The following is a 21,152-nucleotide window of genomic DNA, read 5'->3' on the forward strand; positions in this document are numbered from 1 at the left end:
TAGATAATCAGCAGGAACTCCCAGCTCAATTATGAGAGAAATGGTGCTTCCTGCCAGTCACATGTAGACTTGAAGACAGTAAGTGCTGAGTTCCAGACATGAGACCCTCTGCCTAGCCAGCATCCCCATCCAGCTCCTCCTCCTCACCCTCTGCAGAGCGGGCACAAGACCCAGGCTCAGTCAGCCAGAGACCCTGTGGCCTCTGAGCTCCTAAGTTCTGCAAGGAACCTGGGAGCTGCTGTGAGTGAAGGCTGAGTATGGGGACCCAGAGGTCTGGTTTCTCTGCTTCTGTCATCAGCTCACCACGTGAACTTGAACCAGGCCTCAGGACCCCCATGCCCCATCAGCCCACCTAGGCCAAAGCAGCCCCTGCAGATCTCCCGTGCCTCCACCTCCCCTCCCTGCCTGCACAGTTCCCAAACCCAGTCACACTGACAGGCAGAGAGAGCATATTCTCACGAAGTCAGTCACTCCCCCAAGGACCCAGAAAATGTGAACAATGCAATTAACACCAAATCCAAAACAGTTCAAGGAGGCTGTAGCAATCCAATGGGAACGAGCAAGGCTGACTCCAGCACAAGAGGGCAGGGAAGGGGTGTTTCTAGGCACCATGCCCAGCATTCTCACCCTCACTGTCTCAGCCACCCTGGGAAAGATGAGGGTGGCTGGCAGTTCACAGGCATGACAGGTTCCCCATGAGGGGAACTGGGGACTAAGATGTTCAGAATGAATGTAGTTAGTAAGCAACAAAAACCAATAGAAGAATCCCAGTGTGAGGAGGGTTGGGGGGGCCGGGCCTTAAGAGTGTACCAATTTGTGAAATTTTGGCTATTAACAAGAAAAAAACAAAGGCCATTCCAGGCTTCTCCCCAGGGAACAAATCTGCCTGGGGTCAAAAAATGAGAGAAAAAGAGAGAACCTTGGCCTGGTGATTATACTCTACAACACAACTCAGGGAGGCCAGGTGCGGTGGCTCACACCTATAACCCCAACACTTTGGGAGGCAGAGGTGGGAGGATAGCTTGAGCCCAGGAGTTAGAAAACAGACTGAGCAACATAGTGAGACCTTACCACTACCCCCCCCCCCAAAAAATGTTTTATTTAGCCAGATGCTATGGTGTGTGCCTGTAGTCCCAGCTACAGGGGAGGCTAGGACAGGAGGATTGTTTGAGCCCAGGAGGTCAAGGCTGCAGTGAACTATGACTGTGCCACTGCACTCCAGCCTGTGAGTGCTCCAGAGTGACTGTGCCACTCACTCCACAGAGTGAGATCGTATCTCAAAAAACAAAAAATAAAAAGAAACAAACAAAAAACTACACTGCTGGCTTTTAAGATGGAAGAAGGGGCCCTGAGCCAAGGAATGTAGGCGGCCTCTAGGAACTGGAAAAAGCAAGGAAATGAATTCTCCCAAAGGAACAAGCCCAGTGAGACTGATTTTGGACCTCGGTCTGACCTTTAAAAGTATAAGATAATAGGCCAGGGGAGGTGGCTCACACCTGTAATCCCAGCACTTTGGGAGGCCGAGGCAGGTGGATTGTCTGAGGTCAGGAGTTCAAGACCAGCCTGGCCAACATGGTGAAACCCCATCTCTACTAAAAAAAAAAAAAAAAAAAAAGATACAAAAATTAGCCAGGCATACTGGCAAATGCATGTAGTCCCAACTACTTGGGAGGGAGGCTGAGGCAGGAGAATTGCTTGAACCCAGAAGGTGGAGGTTGCAATGAGCCAAGATCATGTCACTGCACTCCAGCCTCAGCAACAAAGCGAGAATCTGTTTCAATAAAATAAAATAAAATAAACCTCTAAATTGATTGAGATAAGCCTCCGACACTTTTCGGTTTACAAAAATCATACCTAAGAATTGGCCACCCAGGGGCAGGAAGCTGGGGTTTCTATCCAGTAACTCTAACCCTGCTGGCCCTTGGTTGGTTGAGGGTTGCCAGCATCCTGGTGCTTCCAGCCTGTCCCACACACCAGCAGAGTATGCCTCTGGGGACATCCGGATGGGATGGTGGTATGGAAAGATGCTGATGCTGATGTGCCTGGCCCTCATTTTTTGTGGGGCCGGGGGACAAGGAAAACACAAATCCTGACCTAGGCCCTGCTCCACCAGGAGGGGCCCGGTCACCCTGCAATCTCAGCCTTTCAGAGTGACAAGCACTGGCAAGGCCTGGCTGCACATAGCTTTATCTTTTGCTAGCACAACTTCCTCCTTTGCTTCCAGATTGGGCGTTGGAGCAGGACAGAGGCAGGACCCATCCATTCCTCCAAGTGCCCAGCCTAGGACAGGACTCTCTCCTCCATATCCAGCTCCCTCGGAGCCACCATGAACAGGCCCCAATCCCCAGGCCCAGGCGAAGCTGCTCTGGGCGAGACCCTCCTGGGCGACCTCATCAGCTACTACCGGGAGAGGGCAGGGGAGGGCCGGCTCCATGTCTGCAGGAAAGCAGCCCTCACCCACAGGGCTAGGTGGCTCCTGGGAAAGGGGGGCCCTCCATGGCTGTGTCTGCCAGAGTAAGTGGCCCTTGCTCTGGGTGGCTGCTGTTGTGGGGGTCTCAGTCCTGTCAGCCCTGTCCCAAAAGTCGGCCCCGAGCTGGTGCGTGCACTAGAGTTCCTGGAGCTGATCTCCGTCAACCTGCTTCTGTTTCCCTGGAGGAAGGAAATCAGGTCCCTGAAGGTAGGCACTGCCACACGTCTGAGCAAGGGGGGTTCAGGCAGGGGTTGGGGCTCTGCCTCTGGGGGAACAGCATGCCCATCATACCCACTGACTTCAGTCCCATTTCAGTTTAAGAAACTGAGGGCTCAAGAGACAGACGCAACTCATCTGTGGTCAACAGCTAGCAAGTGATACAACTGCTCCTAGCCACAAGACCAGCGGTCCCCAACCTTTTTGGCACCAGGGACCAGTTTCGTAGAAGACAATTTTTCCAGACAGGGTGGAGGGATGGGGGTGGGGTTGGTTTCGGGATGAAACTCTTCCACCTCAGACCATCAGGCATTAGATTTTCATTAGGAACATGCAACCTAGATCCCTCTCATGCACAGTTCATAATAGGGTTCCCACTCCTGTGAGAATCTAATGCCACTGCTGATCGTGACAGGAGGCGGAGCTCAGGTGGTAATGCTTGCTTGCCTGCCACTCACCACCTGCTGTGGGGCCAGGTTCCTAACAGACCACAGACCAGTACTGGTCCAAGGCCTGGGGGTTGAGGACCCCTGCACTGGACTGTACTGCCTCTCCAAGGAAAGATGAACCAAGGAGCTCATAATAAACAAGGAGAGGAGTTGGGCTTTGGAGATCTAACGGAGAGGTTTTTTTTGTTGTTGTTTTTCGTTTTGTTTTGTTTTTGAGACAGAGTCTCGCTGTCACCAGGCTGGAGTACGGTGGCGCAATCTTGGCTCACTGCAACTTCCACCTCTCAGGATCAAGAGATTCTCCTGCCTTAGCCTCCCAAGTAGCTGGGATTACCGGTGCCCACCACCACACCCGGCTAATTTTTGTATTTTTAATAGAGATGAGATTTCACCATGTTGCCCAGGCTGGTCTCAAACTCCTGACCTGAAGTGATCTGCCTGCCTCAGCCTCCCAAAGTGCTGGGTTTACAGACGTGAGCCATTGCACTCGATCCCTACCAGAGAGTTTTAATCTCTTCCTGCTTCAGGCCCTGACTGCTAGGCTGGGAGGTGGGATACCTAGAGCCTTACCCCAGCTCAGTCACTATCTTTCTGCATTTTTGTTTGTTTGAGATGAAGTCTCACTCTGTGGCCCAGGCTGGAGTGCAGTGGTGCCATCTCAGCTCACTGCAACCTCCACCTCCTGGTTTCAAGCGATTCTCCTGCCTCAGCTCCCAAGTAGCTGGGATTACAGGCACCCACCACCGCACTAAAAATAATCTTCTTGTATTTTTAGTAGAGACAGGGTTTCACCGTGTTGGCCAGGCTGGTCTCCAGCTCCTGACCTCAGGTGATCCACCCGCCTTGGCCTCCCAAAGTGCTGGGATTACAGGCATGAGCCACCACACCCAGCCATTTTGTGTGTCTTTGGACAGATCCTGCTTTGTCTTTGAGCCTCAGTGTACCCCTCTGTAAAAGGGGACAGAGGATAACGTGATCATGGGCCAGGCTTTCCTTTGGCCAAATGCCCTCATCCACGTGCTTCTCAGGAGCCCCTGGTGTCCCTCGGCACCAGCCCTTGATCCTGCCTGGCCTGGCCCCTCTCAGCCACTCTGCTGAGGCCTATCCCACTCCTAACAAGCTCCCTTGTCTGTTCTAGATGTACACTGGGAGCTTTACCTACTGGGTGTGATCTGTGCTTTCCAGACACACAGTGGACACCATCCTGGGCAGGCTGGGCTACACGACCACCTTGGAGTCTGAGTTCTCACTGGTCCAGGCCACCAGTAAAGAGGATGTCAAGCAGATGGTGTTCGAGATCTTCCTGGCGAGGGTCTCATGTGAGGCCGTTCTTAGAACTACGGGAACACAGGTGCTTGAGCTGGGCACAGAGAAACTTGCCAGGCCCCACAGCAGGCACAACTCAGAGAAAAGGCTGGTGAAACCCTGTAGCTGCCTCGAGGGGGTTCAGCCAGGCCCAGGTTGTGGGGGACCACAGCAAGGTTCCTCAGAAGGGGTGGGATCCAAGAGGGCCCTGGCAGAGGGCACTGCTGACCAGAGATCTCTGCCCATGGCTCTGAGCCCATCTGAGGTCTCAACAGCCCCCAACAGCCTCCCCAACAGCTCCCCAGTCCCCTGGGGCCCCCAGTGCCATGCCAGCACATGCTCGGACAGTGAGGAGGTCCTGCCTTGCTTCAGTGACCCTGTCTTATACTGGATGCCCTGGTTTCCCAAGGACATTTTCCTGAGAAGCCTGAAGGGAAACCAACTCCCAGGCCTAGCCCTGGCCCCTGGCCCTTCCTCGGGTGACGTGGTCACCGCCTCAGGGTGCAGCAGGGAGCAGTCCCTGGACTCAGATGCAGTTCTTGAGAGCAGAGAAGTCACCATTCTCAGCCAGCTCTGCCCAACACCAGGTCCCCAATCTCCAGGGTAGTCCTTAGACCAGAAGCCACAAGCATAGCTGGAGCTGGCCAGCCCCAGAACAGACGCCGCACCTCCCAGCACCTCTTCAGAGAGGAATGAGCTCTGAGTGCTCCCCTACCTTCTGGGCCCCTCAACTCCTGCAGGCCATCCTAGAGGCATCCCGCGCCCTGGGGTGGAGGAAGATGGACAACTAGGGCCTCTTATGGGGCCAGCGTCAACTGGTGATGATGTCAGCCCAGAAAGTGGAGTGACTCCGCTCCGGAGGTCTACCCAGGCTCCCCTGCATGGATGAGAGTCCCCCAACACCCACTATACCCCCCAGTGGGGGCTGGTGACACCAGTTCCCACCCAAAGACACCATCCCAGCAATGGCTGAGGGAGTAATCTCTGGCTGGTATAGGGCAGGCACCCTGAATAAGCAAATAACTCTCACTGCAATGTCCACCAGGAAGTGACTGCTGGGAGAGGTGCTAGACCTGGGATCACGGCACGGGAGGAGAAGCAGGGCACAGGGGAAGAGTGGCCAAACCTATGGCTTGCTTGTGAGGCATAGGAGCCAATCTGCTAACCCCAAAAGCTCTCAAATTCCAGCCCTGCCATCGATGACTTGCGTGACCTTGGGCAACTCACTCCACCTCTCTGAGCCTCGTTTTCCTCATCTGTAAAGTGACTATGGTCAGACGTCTTCCCAGGAGGCTGGGAAGAGTTAGTGAAGTGAGGTGTGCTCAGAGCCCATTAGAGACCGACCCAGAGAAGGGTCCCTCCCTTTAGGCTTTCTGTCCCCTTCATGTCCCAGCTCAGTTGTGTGACCCTGGGTAAGTCATCCTGCAGCTCTGAGCAGCTGCTTCCCTCAGCAGCCTTCAGACCCATTCCACCAGTCGCAGTGCAAATAAAGAGGGCAGAGATGTGTAGACAACTGGATGTGTAGTACACCCTTAATTCATCTAGGATCCACTATTGGCCTCCCTTTTCTCTCGGCTAATTTGTTGGGAGCTCAGGGTCAGCTCTCATGCCTGCTCTCCAACCAGGAGTGGGGGCACCCCCTCTACCTGCCATCTCCTGCCCCTTTATGTACACATATACATGCACACATGCACACAAGTGGGTACATTCAGCACGGCACATGCATATACACATGTCCTTAGTCATTCCTCATTGAGATCCCAACAGAGGGCATCCTCCTCCAACCAGGGGCTTCTCTATGCGGTGGCAGGTGTCACTAACCCAGGGACGGCCTCTCGGGCTTCCCATCTGTGAAATGGGAAACATTAAATAGGTGAAGGTCCCTTCAGGGTGCAAAGCAGGTGTGTAATAAATGTTGGTACCTGCCTTTGCTCTCCCTGAAACTGAGCATATAACCACACCACTTTCAGTCCTTAAGACCAAGATAAGGCCTCAGGCTGGAAGGATTTTAAAAGCTTTGGCTCCACCTCCATCCAAGTCAGAGAGAGTTGTCCACTAAGATAGCCCCTACACAGGATTTTTGAGACACAAATCAGGAAGCAGTATGCACTGGGCAGCACAGGGCACACTGGTTAATCACCCACTCATCCATCCAACCATCCATCCATCCCTGCCTTCCATCCTCCCTCCCTCCCTTGATCCTTCCTTCCCTCCATCCAACTGTCGATTCATCCCTGCCTCCCACCTCTCTCCTGCCCTTGATCCTTCCTTCCTTCCTTCCTTCCTTCCTTCCCTTCCTTTCCTTCCTTCCTGCCTTCCTTCCTTCCATCCAACCATCCATCCATCCATTCTTCCATCCATCCATCCCCACCTCCCACCCTCCCTCCCTCGATCCTTCTCTCCTTCCTTCCTTCCTTCCTTCTATCCAGCCAGCCATTCATCCATGCAACCATCCATTCATCCATCCATCCATCCATCCATCCTAATCACTTAGCACAGCATCTGGTAGCCCACAGCCAAGCTGGAGAGCTGTCAGGGTGTAGAGCATTATGGGGAAAGTGAGGGAGCCACACCCCAGCCACAAGCCCCCATCGGGAACATCAAAAACAAGTAGGGCCAGGTGCGGTGGCTCATACCTATAATCCCAGCACTTTGGGAGGCCAAGACGGGAGGATCACTTGAGCCCAGGAGTTTGAGACCAGCCCAGACAACATAGCAAGACCTTGTCCCTATAAAAAAATATTTTTAAATCAGCCAGCCATGTAGTCTCAGCTACTCAGGAGGCTGAGATGGGAGGAATGCTTGAGCCCAGGAGCTCAAGGCAGGAGTGAGCCATGATTACACCACTGCACTCCAGCCTGGATGACAGAGTGAGACCCTGTCTCTTAAAATAAAAATAAATAAATGGGGGGGGGGAAAGAACAGGCTGATCAAGAGGCAGAACAGGTCAGCAATCTCAGGAGAAAGATGAGGCAAGAGGCTGCTGCATCAGCTTGGAACCATGACAGCCACTCCAAGGCACATCCCCCAGGGCACCTGACCTGCAGCAAAGGAGCCTGGGAGAGCAACTTAGGCCAAGGATTCCAGAGGCAGGAAAGGCGAGCTAATTATTTTTCATTTTTATTCATTCTTTTCTGACCATTAACATAATAAGCATGCTTATTCCAAACCAAAACAGAACTTTTGCTCACTTCACTAAGCCTGCCCCTCCCACATTCCCCATCTGGGTCAAAGAGTCCATCATCCACTCACTCACTCCAATCCAATGCAGACATCATCCCTGACTGACATCTCTCTCTCTCCTCTCTCTCTCTCCTCCTCCCCCCGCTTTCTCTCTCTATCACATCCTTCATCCAATTCCTAGCTCCTCTCTTTCACAAGAGAGTCTGAATCCAACCCCATCCCACCTCCTTCCACAGTAATCAAATTCACCATCGTCTCTCACTCACGTCCCTGGAGGCTGCCAGCCTTCTGCAGCCTGTGCTCCACCCAAATGCTGAAGGATTCTGTTAAAACCTACATTAGGGCTCTGCATGGTGGCACATGCCTGTAATACCAGCACTTTGGGAAGCTAAGGTGGGAGGATTGCTTGAGTCCAGGATTTTGGGACCAGCCTGGGCAACATAGAAAGACTCCATCTCTATATATTTAAAAATAATAATAATAAAATAAAAATGTTTAAAAAAAAAAAACCCTACATTTGATCATGATCCTCATGTGTTCAGTTCCCTCCAGGGGTACCTGAGGCCATATCAAGTCCCAGGCTCAGCCTCTCACTTCCCCTCTGAACTCATCTCAGGTCCCTTCCCCAATGTCCACTGTAGCCAAAGCCACCCTGGCTTCTGCAAGGTTCTGGAACATGCTGAGCCTGGCCCTATTCCCAGCCTCTGCACAGACTGTTCCCTCTGCTCTGTCTCCCTACCCCACCCTGCCATGTTCTCTTTCTTGTTATTCACATCTCCCCTTAAACGTCACCTTCTCAGAGAGGCCCCCTCTGACCAACCCTCTATCACATCAGCTTAGTTTAATTTTCTGCACAAAGATTTGAACTCATGTATTCATTTTCCATTTCCCCCCATTAGAAGATAAACTCCATGAGAGTTAAACTTCATCTTGTCTCATTCACCATTATTTCCAAGGATCCATCATATTAAACCATCAAATGAGCAGAAAACTTAAAAAGTACAGATGAATATGAAAACAAAAGCAAACATTACCATAATTTCCACCATTCAGAGATACCCAACATCACCAGATTCCTGCAATTCCCCCCAGTCTTTTTTCTATATACGCATATATTAAACATTTGGGATTGTAATATTCACAGTGTTGTGCTTTGCCTTTATTTCCCATGAAGGGCGTTATTCTAACTAATTTTAGACCGAGAGAAAAGTTGCAAAATAGTACAAAGAACTCCTTTCCACTCCTGGCCCTGCTTCTCCTGAAGCTGACATCTTATGTAACCATAGTATAATGATCAACAACAGGAAATTAATATTGATACAATGTTATTAACTATACTACAAACATTATTTAAGTTTCCCCAGTGTTCCACTAATATCCTTTCTCTACTCCAGGAGCATATACAGGATCCCACATTGCACCGAAGTTGACATCTTATGTAACCATAATATAACGATCAAGAACAGGAAATTAATATTGATACAATGTTATTAACTATATTACAAACATTATTTAAGTTTCCCAGTGTTCTATTAATATCCTTTCTCTATTCAGGAGCCTATCCAGGACCCCACATTGTATTTATATATTTTCCTTTGTCTCCTCCAGTCTATAATAGTTCTTCAGTTTTTTCCCTGTCTAACATGACCTTGGTGCTTTTAAAGAGCTTTTTCCAATCAGTTATTCTGTTGAATGGCCCTCCATTTGGGTTTGTCTGGTGCTTTCTTATTACTGGAGTCAAGTATGCATTTCTGGCAAGGATACCACACCAAAAAAAAAAGATACTACCAGGCACAATGGCTCACACGGTAATCCCAGCACTTTCAGAGGCCAAGGCAGGCAGATCACTTGAGCTCAGTTAGAGTCTAGCCTGGGCAACATGACAAAAGCCCTACTCTACAAAAAATACCAAAAATTATCCAGGCCTGGTGGCATGCACCTGTAGCCCCAGCTCCCCAGGAAGCTGAGGAGGATCACCTGAGCCCAGGAGGTCGAGGCTGCAGTGAGCTGTGATTGTGCCACTGTATTCCAGCCTGGGTGACAGAGCGAGACCCTGTCTCAAAAGGAAAAAAAAAATGATGCTGTCCTCAATGCGTCTTCGTAAAGGCTTCATGATGTCACTACGTCTTATTACCTTGATCACTTATTAAGCTGGTATCTATGGGGTTGCCATCTCCACTGTCAAATTAGTTACTTTCTTTCCCTTTTTACTTGATAAATAATATTGCGGAAAACAGAAACTATGCAAATCTTGTTTCTCCTCAAACTTCTGTCCACTAATTTTAGTATTGACAGGTAAATCTTGTGTGTGTGTGCATATATGTATGTGTATATATGTGTGTGTGTGTGTGTGTGTGTATATATATATATTTTAGGCAGTCTCGTTCTGTCGCCCGGGCTGGAGTGCAATGGCACGATCTCAGCTCACTGCAAGCTTCACCTCCCAGGTTCACGCCATTCTCCTGCGTCAGCCTCCAGAGTAGCTGGGACTACAGGCGCCTACCACCATACCCAGCTAATTTTTTTGCATTTTTAGTAGAGACGGGGTTTCACTGTGTTAGCCAGGATGGTCTGGATCTCCTGACTTCATGATCTACCCACTTCGGCCTCCCAAAGTGCTGGGATTACAGGCATGAGCCACCGCACCTGGCCTGTGATATTTTTAACTGTGGTGTTTGTGTAATGGCAAGTCTCTGTTTCTCTCTTGCCTTTTATGTGTATTAACTGGAAATCTATCATAAGGAAGCACTCCCTTTCTTCCCTGTTTATTTCTTCAATTGTTTATTTATAGCAGCATGGATTCATGGATATTTATTTTAGTCTATGTGTTAGAATCCAATACTATCGTAATTTATTTTTTCCTCAAACTGTTCCAGCTTTGGCCATTAGGAACTTCAGGCAAGCTCCATTCCCTTGACATGGTTTCATCACCCCCGACCCCCCTGCACCTTCTTTCTAGCACCACAAGATATTCCAGGCTCATCTTGTCATTCCCCTGTGGCATCCCTGGAATCAACCACATCTCCTAGGAGCCCTGGTTCCTTTTACAGGAGAATGATGTTTAGAGACCAAGAACTGGGTACCAGGTGTGCTCACTGTTACTGGGTGCCATTGCTTCTAGACCCACTCAGGACAGAGCTAGGAAACACAGGTATGTGTACTAAGCACACATAAACATACACACAGATCTATATTTCTGTATCCATCTATATATAATTTTATTTATTATTTATTTAGAGACAGGCACTTGCTTAGTTACCCAGGCTGGAGTGCAGTGGTATAATCACAGCTCTCTGCAGCCTTGAACCCCTGGACTCAATCTATTCTCACACCGCAGCCTCCCAAGTAGCTGGGACTACAGGCACACACCATCACACCTGGCTAATTTTTGTATTTTTTGTAGAGACGGGGTTTTGCCATGTTGCCCAGGCTGATCTCTAACTCCTGGGCTCAAGCAATTCACCTGCCTTGGCCTCCTGAAGTGCTGGGATTACAAGGGTGAGCCACTAGAGCCTAAAATTTTAAAATCATGAGTTTAGACTGACATCTCCTATTCTAACACAGCACCACAGGGCTTATTCTAGCCCCCTCTCTATTATTTATAACCTCTTTCACTAACAATAAGAAATCCAGCCCTCATAGTCCACAATCTATTTACTTGTTTGTTCAACTTTAGTATACATAGTTTCAGAATCACTAACCTATACTCCTGTGAGAAACAGCTTTTTTTTTTTTTTGCCCATTGCAACCTCTGCCTCCTGGGTTCAAGCAATTCTCATGCCTCAGCCTCCTGACATAGCTGGAATTACAGGCGTGTACCACCACACCTGGTTAATTTTTGTATTTTTAGTAGAGACAGGGTTTCACCATGTTGGTCAGGCTGGTCTCTAACTCCTGACCTCAGGTGATCCACCCACCCTGGCCTCCCAAAGTGCTGGGATTACAGGCGTGAGCCACCATGCATGGTCGAGAAGCACTTTTAATAACTATACTATAACTTTTATGTTCAGAAATTTTTGCCTTTACTCTTACCATATCCAGTAAAGACACTGTTTTCCATAGTTATATGTTAGTTCTGTTCTTTCCTGCCCCTTCAGTATGGTTATGTTACTCACCTGTGGTATAGTGGAGTTCATCTTGTTTTCTGTTTTCCCTACATCCTGGTTGCTCTTATTTATTTTGGCAGTATGTGAAAGGTATGTGAAACATTGCTATATCACAGTATGTAACAGTCACAGTTATAGAAAAAGACATTTCAGGCTGGGCACAGTGGTTCACTAATCCCAGCCCTTTGGGAGACCAAGGCGGGCATGTCACCTGAGGTCAGGAGTTTGAGACCAGCCAGGCCAACCTGGGGAAACCCCGTCTCTACTAAAAGTACAAAAATTAGCCAGGCGTGGTGGCACACACCTGTAATCCCAGCTACTCAGGAGGCTGAGGCATGAGAATCACTTGAGCCCGGGAGGCGGAGCTGCAGTGAGCCAAGAACACACCACTGCACTCCAGCCTGGGCGACAGGTAAGACCCTGTCTCAAAAAAATAAAAATAAAAATATGTTTCAGAGAAGTTTCATTCCCTTCTCATCCCTGTAGCCCAGTCCCATCATTTCCTTCTTTCCAGCCTTTTCCTACCAACTTATTTTGTCTCTGGGTGTTCTTCCTATATTTCCTTTGCATCTGTTTATTTTCTTCTATCGCTTTTTTTTTTAATTTATTTTTCGAGATGGAGTTTCATTCTTGTTGCCCAAGCTAGAATGCAATGGCGTGGTCTCGGCTCACTCCAGCCTCCACCTCCTGGGTTCAAGTCATTCTCTTGCCTCAGCCTCTCAAGTAGCTGGGATTACAGGCACCCACCACCACGCCTGGCTAATTTTTTTGTATTTTTAGTAGAGATGGGGTTTCGTCATGTTGCAGGCTGGTCTTGAACTCCTGACCTCAGGTGATCCACCCACCTCCCAAAGTGCTGGGATTACAGGCATAAGCCACCGCACCCAGACTCTCTACTTTCTAATACAAAGTATCTATAGCAAACTATAGATACTCATTTGGGCATTGCTTTTTTCATATAACTTTATGTCCTAGAAATTATTTCGTATCTATTCAGAGATCTTCCTCATTCTTCTGTACAGCTGCATAGTACTCCATCATGTGAATGGAAAATAGTTTACTTAACCACTCTCTTATATATGCATCTTTAGATTGTTTCCAATATTTTGTAATGATTAACTATCTCCCAGGACACCTGTGTTCCACAGAGCCCAGAGCCCAGTCTAGTAAACAGAAAAAGAAGAAGAAACACAGAAAGAAATTCAAGACAGCTTCTGTGGACAGCAGTAAATGGCAATACCCATTCTGGATTCCATGACATAGGCTTTCTCTTAGCTTCTGTTTAATGATAGCTTCTGCCAAGTTCACTGTCTTATGTAAACTAGAGGAACACGAAATTCACTCCAGCCTTAGGGAAGCTGAGGGGATGGGATTATTAGGAAAAGAAAGTGTGTGCCAGTAACCCTGAGGCCTTCAGTGAGTAATTCTGGCCAAGCCCAGAGCAGCCAGGGATGTATTATTACTATTCCATTCTGAACAATGGATGACTGACATTTGCAAGAGCTTGTCAATTATTTTAATAACTAACTCTTCAGGGTGGAGAGGGCCAAGGAGATGGGTGTTCCTCATTCCACACATACTTGAACACTTGAGGGAGCTCCCCACCCCAGGGCTCTAGGAAAACAGAAGTGATTCAGATTCCATAGTACCCTGTGGGTAGACAGGTTTCAGGACCACCTTTTACCTGCTCTGAGGTTTAAATGGCACCACCGTCCCAGGTCTAATGGTGCGAGTCTGCAGGAAGATTGTTCTGACTGATATATTCCCCAGGCGGGGAGGACACTTCTCATCTAGGTGAAGAGCTCCTACGGAAATGAAAGGGGCAGAAAGAGAAAGTGAAAGGCAAAAACAAGCTGGGTAATGTTTCCAGAGGTCCACATTCACTCGTTTGTAAATTCCGTCACTCATGTCATTGGAACAAGGACAAGGTGGTTTCATTCCTCACAGGGTTAGGCCTTGCAAGGGACATTACGGTGTGGGATGGGGATGGTGAGGGTGAGGATGAGGGTGGGATGACATGGGAACAGAGGGGAGAGGGAGGTGAGGCCCAGAGGACTCCGAAGCGCTGATGCCAGGTCATGTGACCGGTTCTGCGGGTGGGCACTGCCCTCTTGCCTTTCCCCCACCTCCCAGGGCCTCTAGCAAAGCCTTGTAGGAACCTTCCAACTTATCTTAGTTATGCCTTGGAAAGGGACATTATCAGCATCTGGATTACGGTGTGGATGGGGAGCAGTGGGCTCTGATGCCAACCGTGGCCAGAGCAGGAGCTCCAGGCACCATCCTGGACAGTCAGGCCCTGGAAGTAGGAAGCCAGGAGCCAAGAGGTGGAACCAAAAGAGAAAGGTGGGAAGAGCCTGGGACCCCGATGGCCCCTAAGCCACCACAAAGCCCGAGACCACCCCGCTACACACTTCTTTTGTGTAAAAGATAAATATATTTCTATCTAGTTTCCAAAAAAAACAGGTACATAAGATATTTTTAAATGGTTATAATCACATATTTTACATGTACAGTCAAAAAGCTTAAATAAAAACTGGAATAAACGCTAACTGAAAGAAAATGTATATGACGTGCAACATTTTTAAAAAGTCAGCGAGAGGTAGAGCAGCTGAGCAGTTCTGGCGTGTACTGATTTCATGTCCCCATGGAACTACAGTCTCAAAGCAAGGATGAGGTGGGCCCAACACATCTGGAATGTCACTGCCCTGGGTGGCCCCTCTGGCTCTACAGGGATGCCAGCCCTGCCATGCCCCTCCCAGCCACGGCCAGGAGCCTCTGGGGAGGACCCCCCAGTGCTCTAAGGACAAGGCCCCATTGTGCCTATGTCCCATCTGTCCTTCTCCTGCCCCGGTCCACAGTGTCTATGACTGCTCTGTGGCCCCTGCCCCCACCAGCCCTGCCTGCCACAGGGGGACAGCAGCCCTTGTGCAAGTTGGCTTCAGCCATTTCAGGTATGGTCTCTAGGATGGGAGGATTTTGCGACCTGCCCTGGCCACTGCTGATGCACCCAGCCTCCTCTCCAAGGTGGAAGGCAGGGAGGACAGCAGGCTCTTCTTGGACCCATACATTCCATGTTAGGAAACATGGGGTTTGAAAAATAAAAACACGTTACTCTACTGGCAAAAGGATGCTGGCAGGAGCTAAAATCACTGGCCCAGGAAGCACTTCAAAATCAACAACAGGGCTTAGGTGAAGGAGTTACTGGGTATCACAGAGTAAAAGAAAAATCATGGGTACATGTTCTCAGGACCTCTTGAGATTGTGCCTTGGGCAAAAAAAAAAAAAAAAGTGGAAAAAAAAAAAGAGAAATCACATTTGCCCCAAAATGGATGCGCAAAATGAGCCTAGAGGAAATATTGGACTGTTCATTTAAAAATTCTCAAGATGGACCCCACATGTCAAGATTCCTGGTAGCAAAGGTTCTACCTTCCCCAGTTTTCCAGCTAATTAGCAGCACATGGGCTACAGGTGCTGCTAGACACAGCTCCCGCCTGGCTGCTGCCTCTCATCCTGCCAATGGCACAAGAACTGGTCCGAACAGGAAGAACCAGGAGTTGAAGGCCTTGACTTCTTTTTTTTTTTTTTTTTTTTTTTTTTGGAGACGGAGTCTCGCTTTGTCGCCCAGGCTGGAGTGCAGTGGCCGGATCTCAGCTCACTGCAAGCTCCGCCTCCCGGGTTTACGCCATTCTCCTGCCTCAGCCTCCCGAGTAGCTGGGACTACAGGCACCCACCACCTCGCCCGGCTAGTTTTTTGTATTTTTAGTAGAGACGGGGTTTCACCATATTAGCCAGGATGGTCTCGATCTCCTGACCTCGTGATCCGCCCGTCTCGGCCTCCCAAAGTGCTGGGATTACAGGCTTGAGCCACCGCGCCCGGCCGGCCTTGACTTCTTAACTCTCTGGGACTGGCCCAGCAGGGTCACTTGGCACCTCTGCAGAGTCGGAGCACTGCATGTACAGGTGCCCATACTCACAGGGGCCTGGGAGTGGCCTTGCTACCTCTATTTACAGCTAACGGCTGCTCTGAGAGCCCATGGCCTGTTTCTCCAGAGTTGAGCCTTAATCCTTCCCAGGGTTTCCATCCAGTCTTCTTGAAGCTCGCTCTGCCCACCTCCGAAGCTTCAGGACTAGCAATGCTTCCAGAGCCTTTATTTGCAAATCCCAGTTTTCCAGACTGTCCCCAAAGGGAATATTCTTTCTTTCTCTTGTTTTCTGCTTGATCCAAGGGACAGCCTTGCTTTCAACGCAGTTCCAGCTGAGTGAAGTTAAGGTATTTTCGGAACCAACAAAGATGATTTCAGGCTCTATGGCTCGAGGCATTCCCCTGGATGAAAGAACATTTCAAAAAGACTTAAGGCCACTTGTATCTCTCCCTTGGGCCACAGACTTTCAGTAATTCCAAGAGTAAAGCTCCTTATAGAAGGACACAGATAGTACGGGAGCCTTGGAAGCCAGGGCTGGCTGCCCCTTGCCTCCGCTTGGCTCTGGGCAAACCAGCCACACACCAAAAGCGACTTCCCTGACATGGAGTTGGCAGCAGCTGAAGCAGGACCTTCATCGCCAAGGAGACAGAGCACCATTCAGGAGCCAGCGTGTGAATCTCCTAACGTCAACATCCACAGGAGGACGTGGTGGATGGGCCTGCAGTGGCCTCGGGCAGGGAAACCACTGAACACCAGGCTCCAGTCAAATGCAGCACAATTTTGTGGAAGTCTAGAAATGCTGACTGTCCTTGGGAACTGCTCAACATTGAGAAAATGTTATTGGCTCCACACACTGCCAGCTCTCCCCAAAGAGACACGAGAGCCTCCAACCAGAAGAGGCAGGGCGGTGGGGAACAGCTCTCAGGAGGAGGCAGCCAGGGCAAAGGAAAGTTGTGGAGTTGGCTGAAAGTCTGAATGGTGCCAGCTCCACTGCACACTGGCTGTGTGACCTCTGGAGAGCCCTCAATCTTTCTGAGCTTCAAATTCCTCACCTGGGACATAAGACTCCTACCTCAGCCTCCTGATGAAGGCTGAGATGATTGGTACACAGCTCCAGCGGGACGCCAGGCACACAGCAGGTGCTCTCCCTAAGGGCTTCATGAACGCAACTCGGCAGCACGAAGCCACTGGAAGAGGCAGCGGGGGAATGTGAGGCTGCGAACAGCAAAGGGCTTGGCAAACCCATTGGTCCCGTTTGTCACTTACCCACGAGGGCCAGAGACTTATGACAAAGACACTAGCAAAGGAGATGAGGCCATTAGGAAAATCAAGCCGGCCAGACACAAAGCCCTCCTGGGAGCAAGTTTTTCCAGATTGCTCATAATAGCTAACTTGGCAGCAGCAGGCATTTTTCAGACATGATCCATAGACCTTCTGCCTCCTATGGGCCAAGCTTCCGATTCTCTGGAGTTAATATTCGATCCCGATTTTGTTCAAAGAGTTGTAACATCCTCTCCATGTGGTGGTCAGCCTCGATCACCTGGAAATTAGACACATGGGTCACAGGGCTGCACTGACCTCAGCAGCATCCTCCCTTCACAGCTGGAGAGAGAGACATGGAAGCAGGCAGCAGACAGCAGGGGGCAGGGGGCACAGAGAAGGTTGCAGGCAGATAAAAAGGAAGGTTAGAGCCAAACTGCTCTCAGCTCTAGGGCAATCTACATTTCCAATGAGGTTTTCACTTAAGAATGTACTATAAGAGCCAGGTATGGTGGCTCATGTCTATTATCCAAGCACTTCGGAAGGCTGACACCTGAAGATGACATGAGCCCAGGAGTTTGAGACCAGCCTGGGCAACATAGTGAGACCCTGTAAGCTCATGAATGATTTTTTTCCCTCATCACTTTCTACCCTCCTTTTTTTTCATAATGAGGGAGAAAAATAAACTGTACTTATTTAAAAATCTACTACAGTACGCCGGGTGCAGTGGCTCATGCCTGTAATCCCAGAATTTTGGGAGGCCGAGGCAGACAGATCACTTGAGGCCAGGAGTTTCAGACTAGCCTGGACAACATGGCAAAACCCCATCTCTACGAAAAATATAAAAAATCAGTCAGGCATGGTGGCATGCACCTATAGTCCCAGCTACTCGGGAGGCTGAGGCAAGAGAATCACTTGAACCCAGGTGGCAGAGGTTGCAGCAAGCCGAGACTATCACTGCATTCCAGCCCGGGCAACAGAGCGAGACTCTGTCTCAAAAACAAACAAACAAAAAACTACTACAGTAATATCTCACTTTTCAGAACCTCACTGCTTACAAGAGCCATGAGCAGAAGTGTTTGAGCCCAAACAGATGTTCCTATGGCCACGCACAAAAGCTGATGCATAGCCCTGCCTCACAGTCCATCAAACATTGTTCCTATAGCCATGCACAAAAGCTTGCACACAGCCCTGCCTCACAGCCCATCCCATGTTGTATATGTAACCATCTTAGGTTCCCTCCAATCAAGACTCAGAGGGACCTCAGACTCCGCATTTCTTGGGAGCATCTGGGCCACTGTGCATTTGTGTGAGTAAAGAAATCTGGAAACAGCAAACTGGAAAACAAGGACGGGGAAGTGAGGAAATGCTGACAGGGGCAGATACATCAATATCAGTCAGAAATGATACACGGCAGCAAGAGAAAGGAGGGTTACTGTAAAAAGTAAACACAGGAATGCAGAGACATTAGTGGGCAGGACAGACAGTTCCACACCTCAGCACTTCCTAAGGGCATCACCGTGTGGCAGCCCAGACCAGACACTGACATTCCTTCTGATGACCTGAGTCACCAAACAAAGGTGAAATGAGGTTCTGTGTCATCCACGGAAGAAGGAAGGTCACATCAGAGGAACCACCATCCCAAATGGTGCAAACTGAAACCCGGGTCTACAGTCTTCACTGAAGATGCTGGATCAGTGACAACCGCCAGGTGTGATGGCACTGACACAGACTGCCTTCCCTTGGGTCTGGCCAACTCACTCTGAGACTCAGCCCAGAAACAGGGACTAGGAGAGAGAGGACCAGCCTTCCCACCTTCCTCCTTCCAAGTTGTCAAACTCTAAAGGACTGTGCCCTCCCCTGTCTGCAAGATGGCTGACATTCCCTGGGTCACTCCTCTTTCTAGAACAGTCTCGTACCCTGTAAGGGAGTCTTACTTACCAGAACAGGGGCTGCCACGGGGAAAAGGCTGCCTTTGATGAGCCACTCCTCATGGAGATGGTGAATTGCTTCCAGGTATTCCTGCCAGGGAAACATAAACAGTCTGTCGGGAGTGGGCAGGGCACACCCCGCCCACCAAGGGTCTCAAGCAGAGGGGGACAAAATAGTCAATGACCATAGGCAGTGACTCGGACAAAGCAACCCTGCAAGAGCAAACCTGGCTCAGGCAGACCGTGGCAGACGCAGCTGCACAATTGGTGGCCAGGTTGAGCAAAACGACAGCAGAAGTGTCACCAGCCACCCTGCTCTGCTCCACTGGGGGTTCATAGGCACAAACACTGGCCCTTCCTCTGGCGCCTGAATCAAAGCCAAGGCAAAAGGCAGGACCCACGCCTGCCTTCTCCCATTTACTGCCACTTCTGCAGCAGCAAGGCCTCAGTTCCTTCAGACAGGGGCCCAGCCCCAGGCAGCCTCTAAACCCTCCCCTCTGTCTTGCAACCAAGAGGACCATGACCCTCACCCCTTGCCCTTCTAGCCCCTCAACAACTCATAACCTATAGACCCTCAAGACTATAAAGACCGCCAGCTGCAGAAAGCCTGATGTGGTGGAGCCCAAGGAAAAAGGGGCACAGGCCCTCTCGAGCCATGGGACCTATTTATCGGGCAGAGCAGATACTCGTGCTCTCCCAGGCACAGAGTGGGATGGCTCCTCACACAGATTTCACTCGCCAACAGAGGCTCGCGTGTCAACTCTGCAGCTGCCTTTTCATCTGCTGCCCAGCTCTCCCTTGGCAACAGGAGCCAGATGTGTCCCATGGACTTGGTCAAACCCTTAAGACAATGGCTTAGATCACAACTTGGAGGGACCCCAGACTTGGGGAGCATCTGGGTCACTGCAGAGCTGCTGTGCCCATCACAGCACAGTCCAGCCTGGCCCCATTCCACCACACTCCATCTTCCTAGCATTCTTGTCTCCAAGATTTCAAAGGAGCTGCCCAGAGTGAAGCCCGGGCCTTCATAGCAGGAATGCATCGTGCTGGCACCAGGGAAAAAGAAGGCTGAGCAAGGCTTCAGGAGTTGGATAGGCCTCCCAGGGCCCCCAGTCCAGCCTATCCTGAGCTCAGAACCCCTGACGCCCCACTGAATGCTTGCCCAACTTCTGTCTCCCTCCAGAGGCAGCTTTTCACATGGGACATTCAGTTCAATACTAACTGAGCAACTACTAGGCACCAGGCCCCAAGGCACGTGCAGAGGACACAGAGAGAATAAGACCCAATCTTAAAAAGCCGATATTAATGAGGGATGGGGGAAAAAAGGTATAAACAAATAGTGTCAGTATACTATCCTAAGGCCTGTGATCAAAGAAAGCCAGTGGGTGGGTTTGGGGGGGTTACAATGGAAGGAAGGTCAGGGGTGGCTTCCTGGAGAAGGTGACATCTGAGTAATACTTTAAAGTCAAAGGAAACAACTGTGCAAAGGCACATTTGCATAGCTCCACTGTGCGTGTAGATGTTTGTGTGTGGCCACAACTAGTTCCTTACAGCCACAGCATAGAAAGTAAGGAATGGAGGAAGATAATGCCAGAGAGGCAGTTGGGGCCGGGTCATAAGCCATATTACAAAGTGAGGACTGCATCCTAGCCAGTAGCAAGGCACTGAAGGGTTCTGGGCTGGGAAATTGCACGAGTGGTGATAAGTATTGGAAATATCAGCTGCACAGCAGCCTGGAGGCTGGATTTTGAGGGAGATGTGAGGAGGGAAGGACCAGGGCAAGAAGCACAGCCCGGGCCTGTACTGGCAGAGTCCCCATGAGAGTCAGTGTGGCCTAAGCAGAACTCAGAGGGGCATGGCATCTCTCCAGTGGGCAAGCACTACTGAGCATGAGCACTGCCTCCATGCTGGGCACTGCGCTGAGCACTAGGGATGCAGCAGTGCACAAGGGGGCTGGTCCTATCCTCCTGGAACTCACATTCTAGGGAGGACCCAGAGAGCACAAGGCCAGGCAATCTTCAGGAGGCAGAAGAGACAAGCCCTGGTGCTGACAAGATGGGAAGGGGCAGATGGGGAGGGGAGGGGAACACCTCCAAGCAGGAGGGTTGCCAAACCATGAGTCAGCGACCACAGGAAGCCAAGCAGATCTGGACATCCACGTGGGTCTCTGGCCAAACAGGAAGTCAGAGTTCACCCCCTGATACACTTGGTTCCTGTTTCTCTCTCTGCAGACAAGGGCACAATGATCTCATGGGGGTGGGGCTAGGAGAGGAAGCCGGGCGTGGACAGAGGTGGTTTCCCAGTTTGTC

The 21,152-nt window shown here is 50.1% G+C and overlaps 2 protein-coding genes across 3 annotated transcripts in view; one reads left to right on the forward strand and one right to left on the reverse strand.

Annotated features, from left to right (window-relative positions):
• The window catches only part of CA7 (carbonic anhydrase 7), an 836,404-nt gene that overhangs the window by 470,334 nt on the left and 344,918 nt on the right, over window positions 1-21,152 (forward strand). The gene's annotated exons all lie outside the window — the stretch shown is intronic.
• The window catches only part of TK2 (thymidine kinase 2), a 42,922-nt gene continuing 35,972 nt past the window's right edge, over window positions 14,203-21,152 (reverse strand). For both annotated transcript variants that reach the window (XM_050774962.1, XM_050774961.1), the window contains exons 9-11: window positions 18,854-18,934; window positions 15,612-17,192; window positions 14,203-15,291 (exon numbers count right to left, since the gene is read on the reverse strand). In XM_050774962.1, the coding sequence (XP_050630919.1) occupies window positions 17,094-17,192; window positions 18,854-18,934 (180 nt within the window). In that variant the 3' untranslated portion in view covers window positions 14,203-15,291; window positions 15,612-17,093. The remainder of the gene's footprint in view (window positions 15,292-15,611; window positions 17,193-18,853; window positions 18,935-21,152) is intronic.

Source organism: Macaca thibetana, chromosome 20 (genome assembly GCF_024542745.1).
Source record: "Macaca thibetana thibetana isolate TM-01 chromosome 20, ASM2454274v1, whole genome shotgun sequence".
NCBI lineage: Eukaryota > Metazoa > Chordata > Mammalia > Primates > Cercopithecidae > Macaca > Macaca thibetana.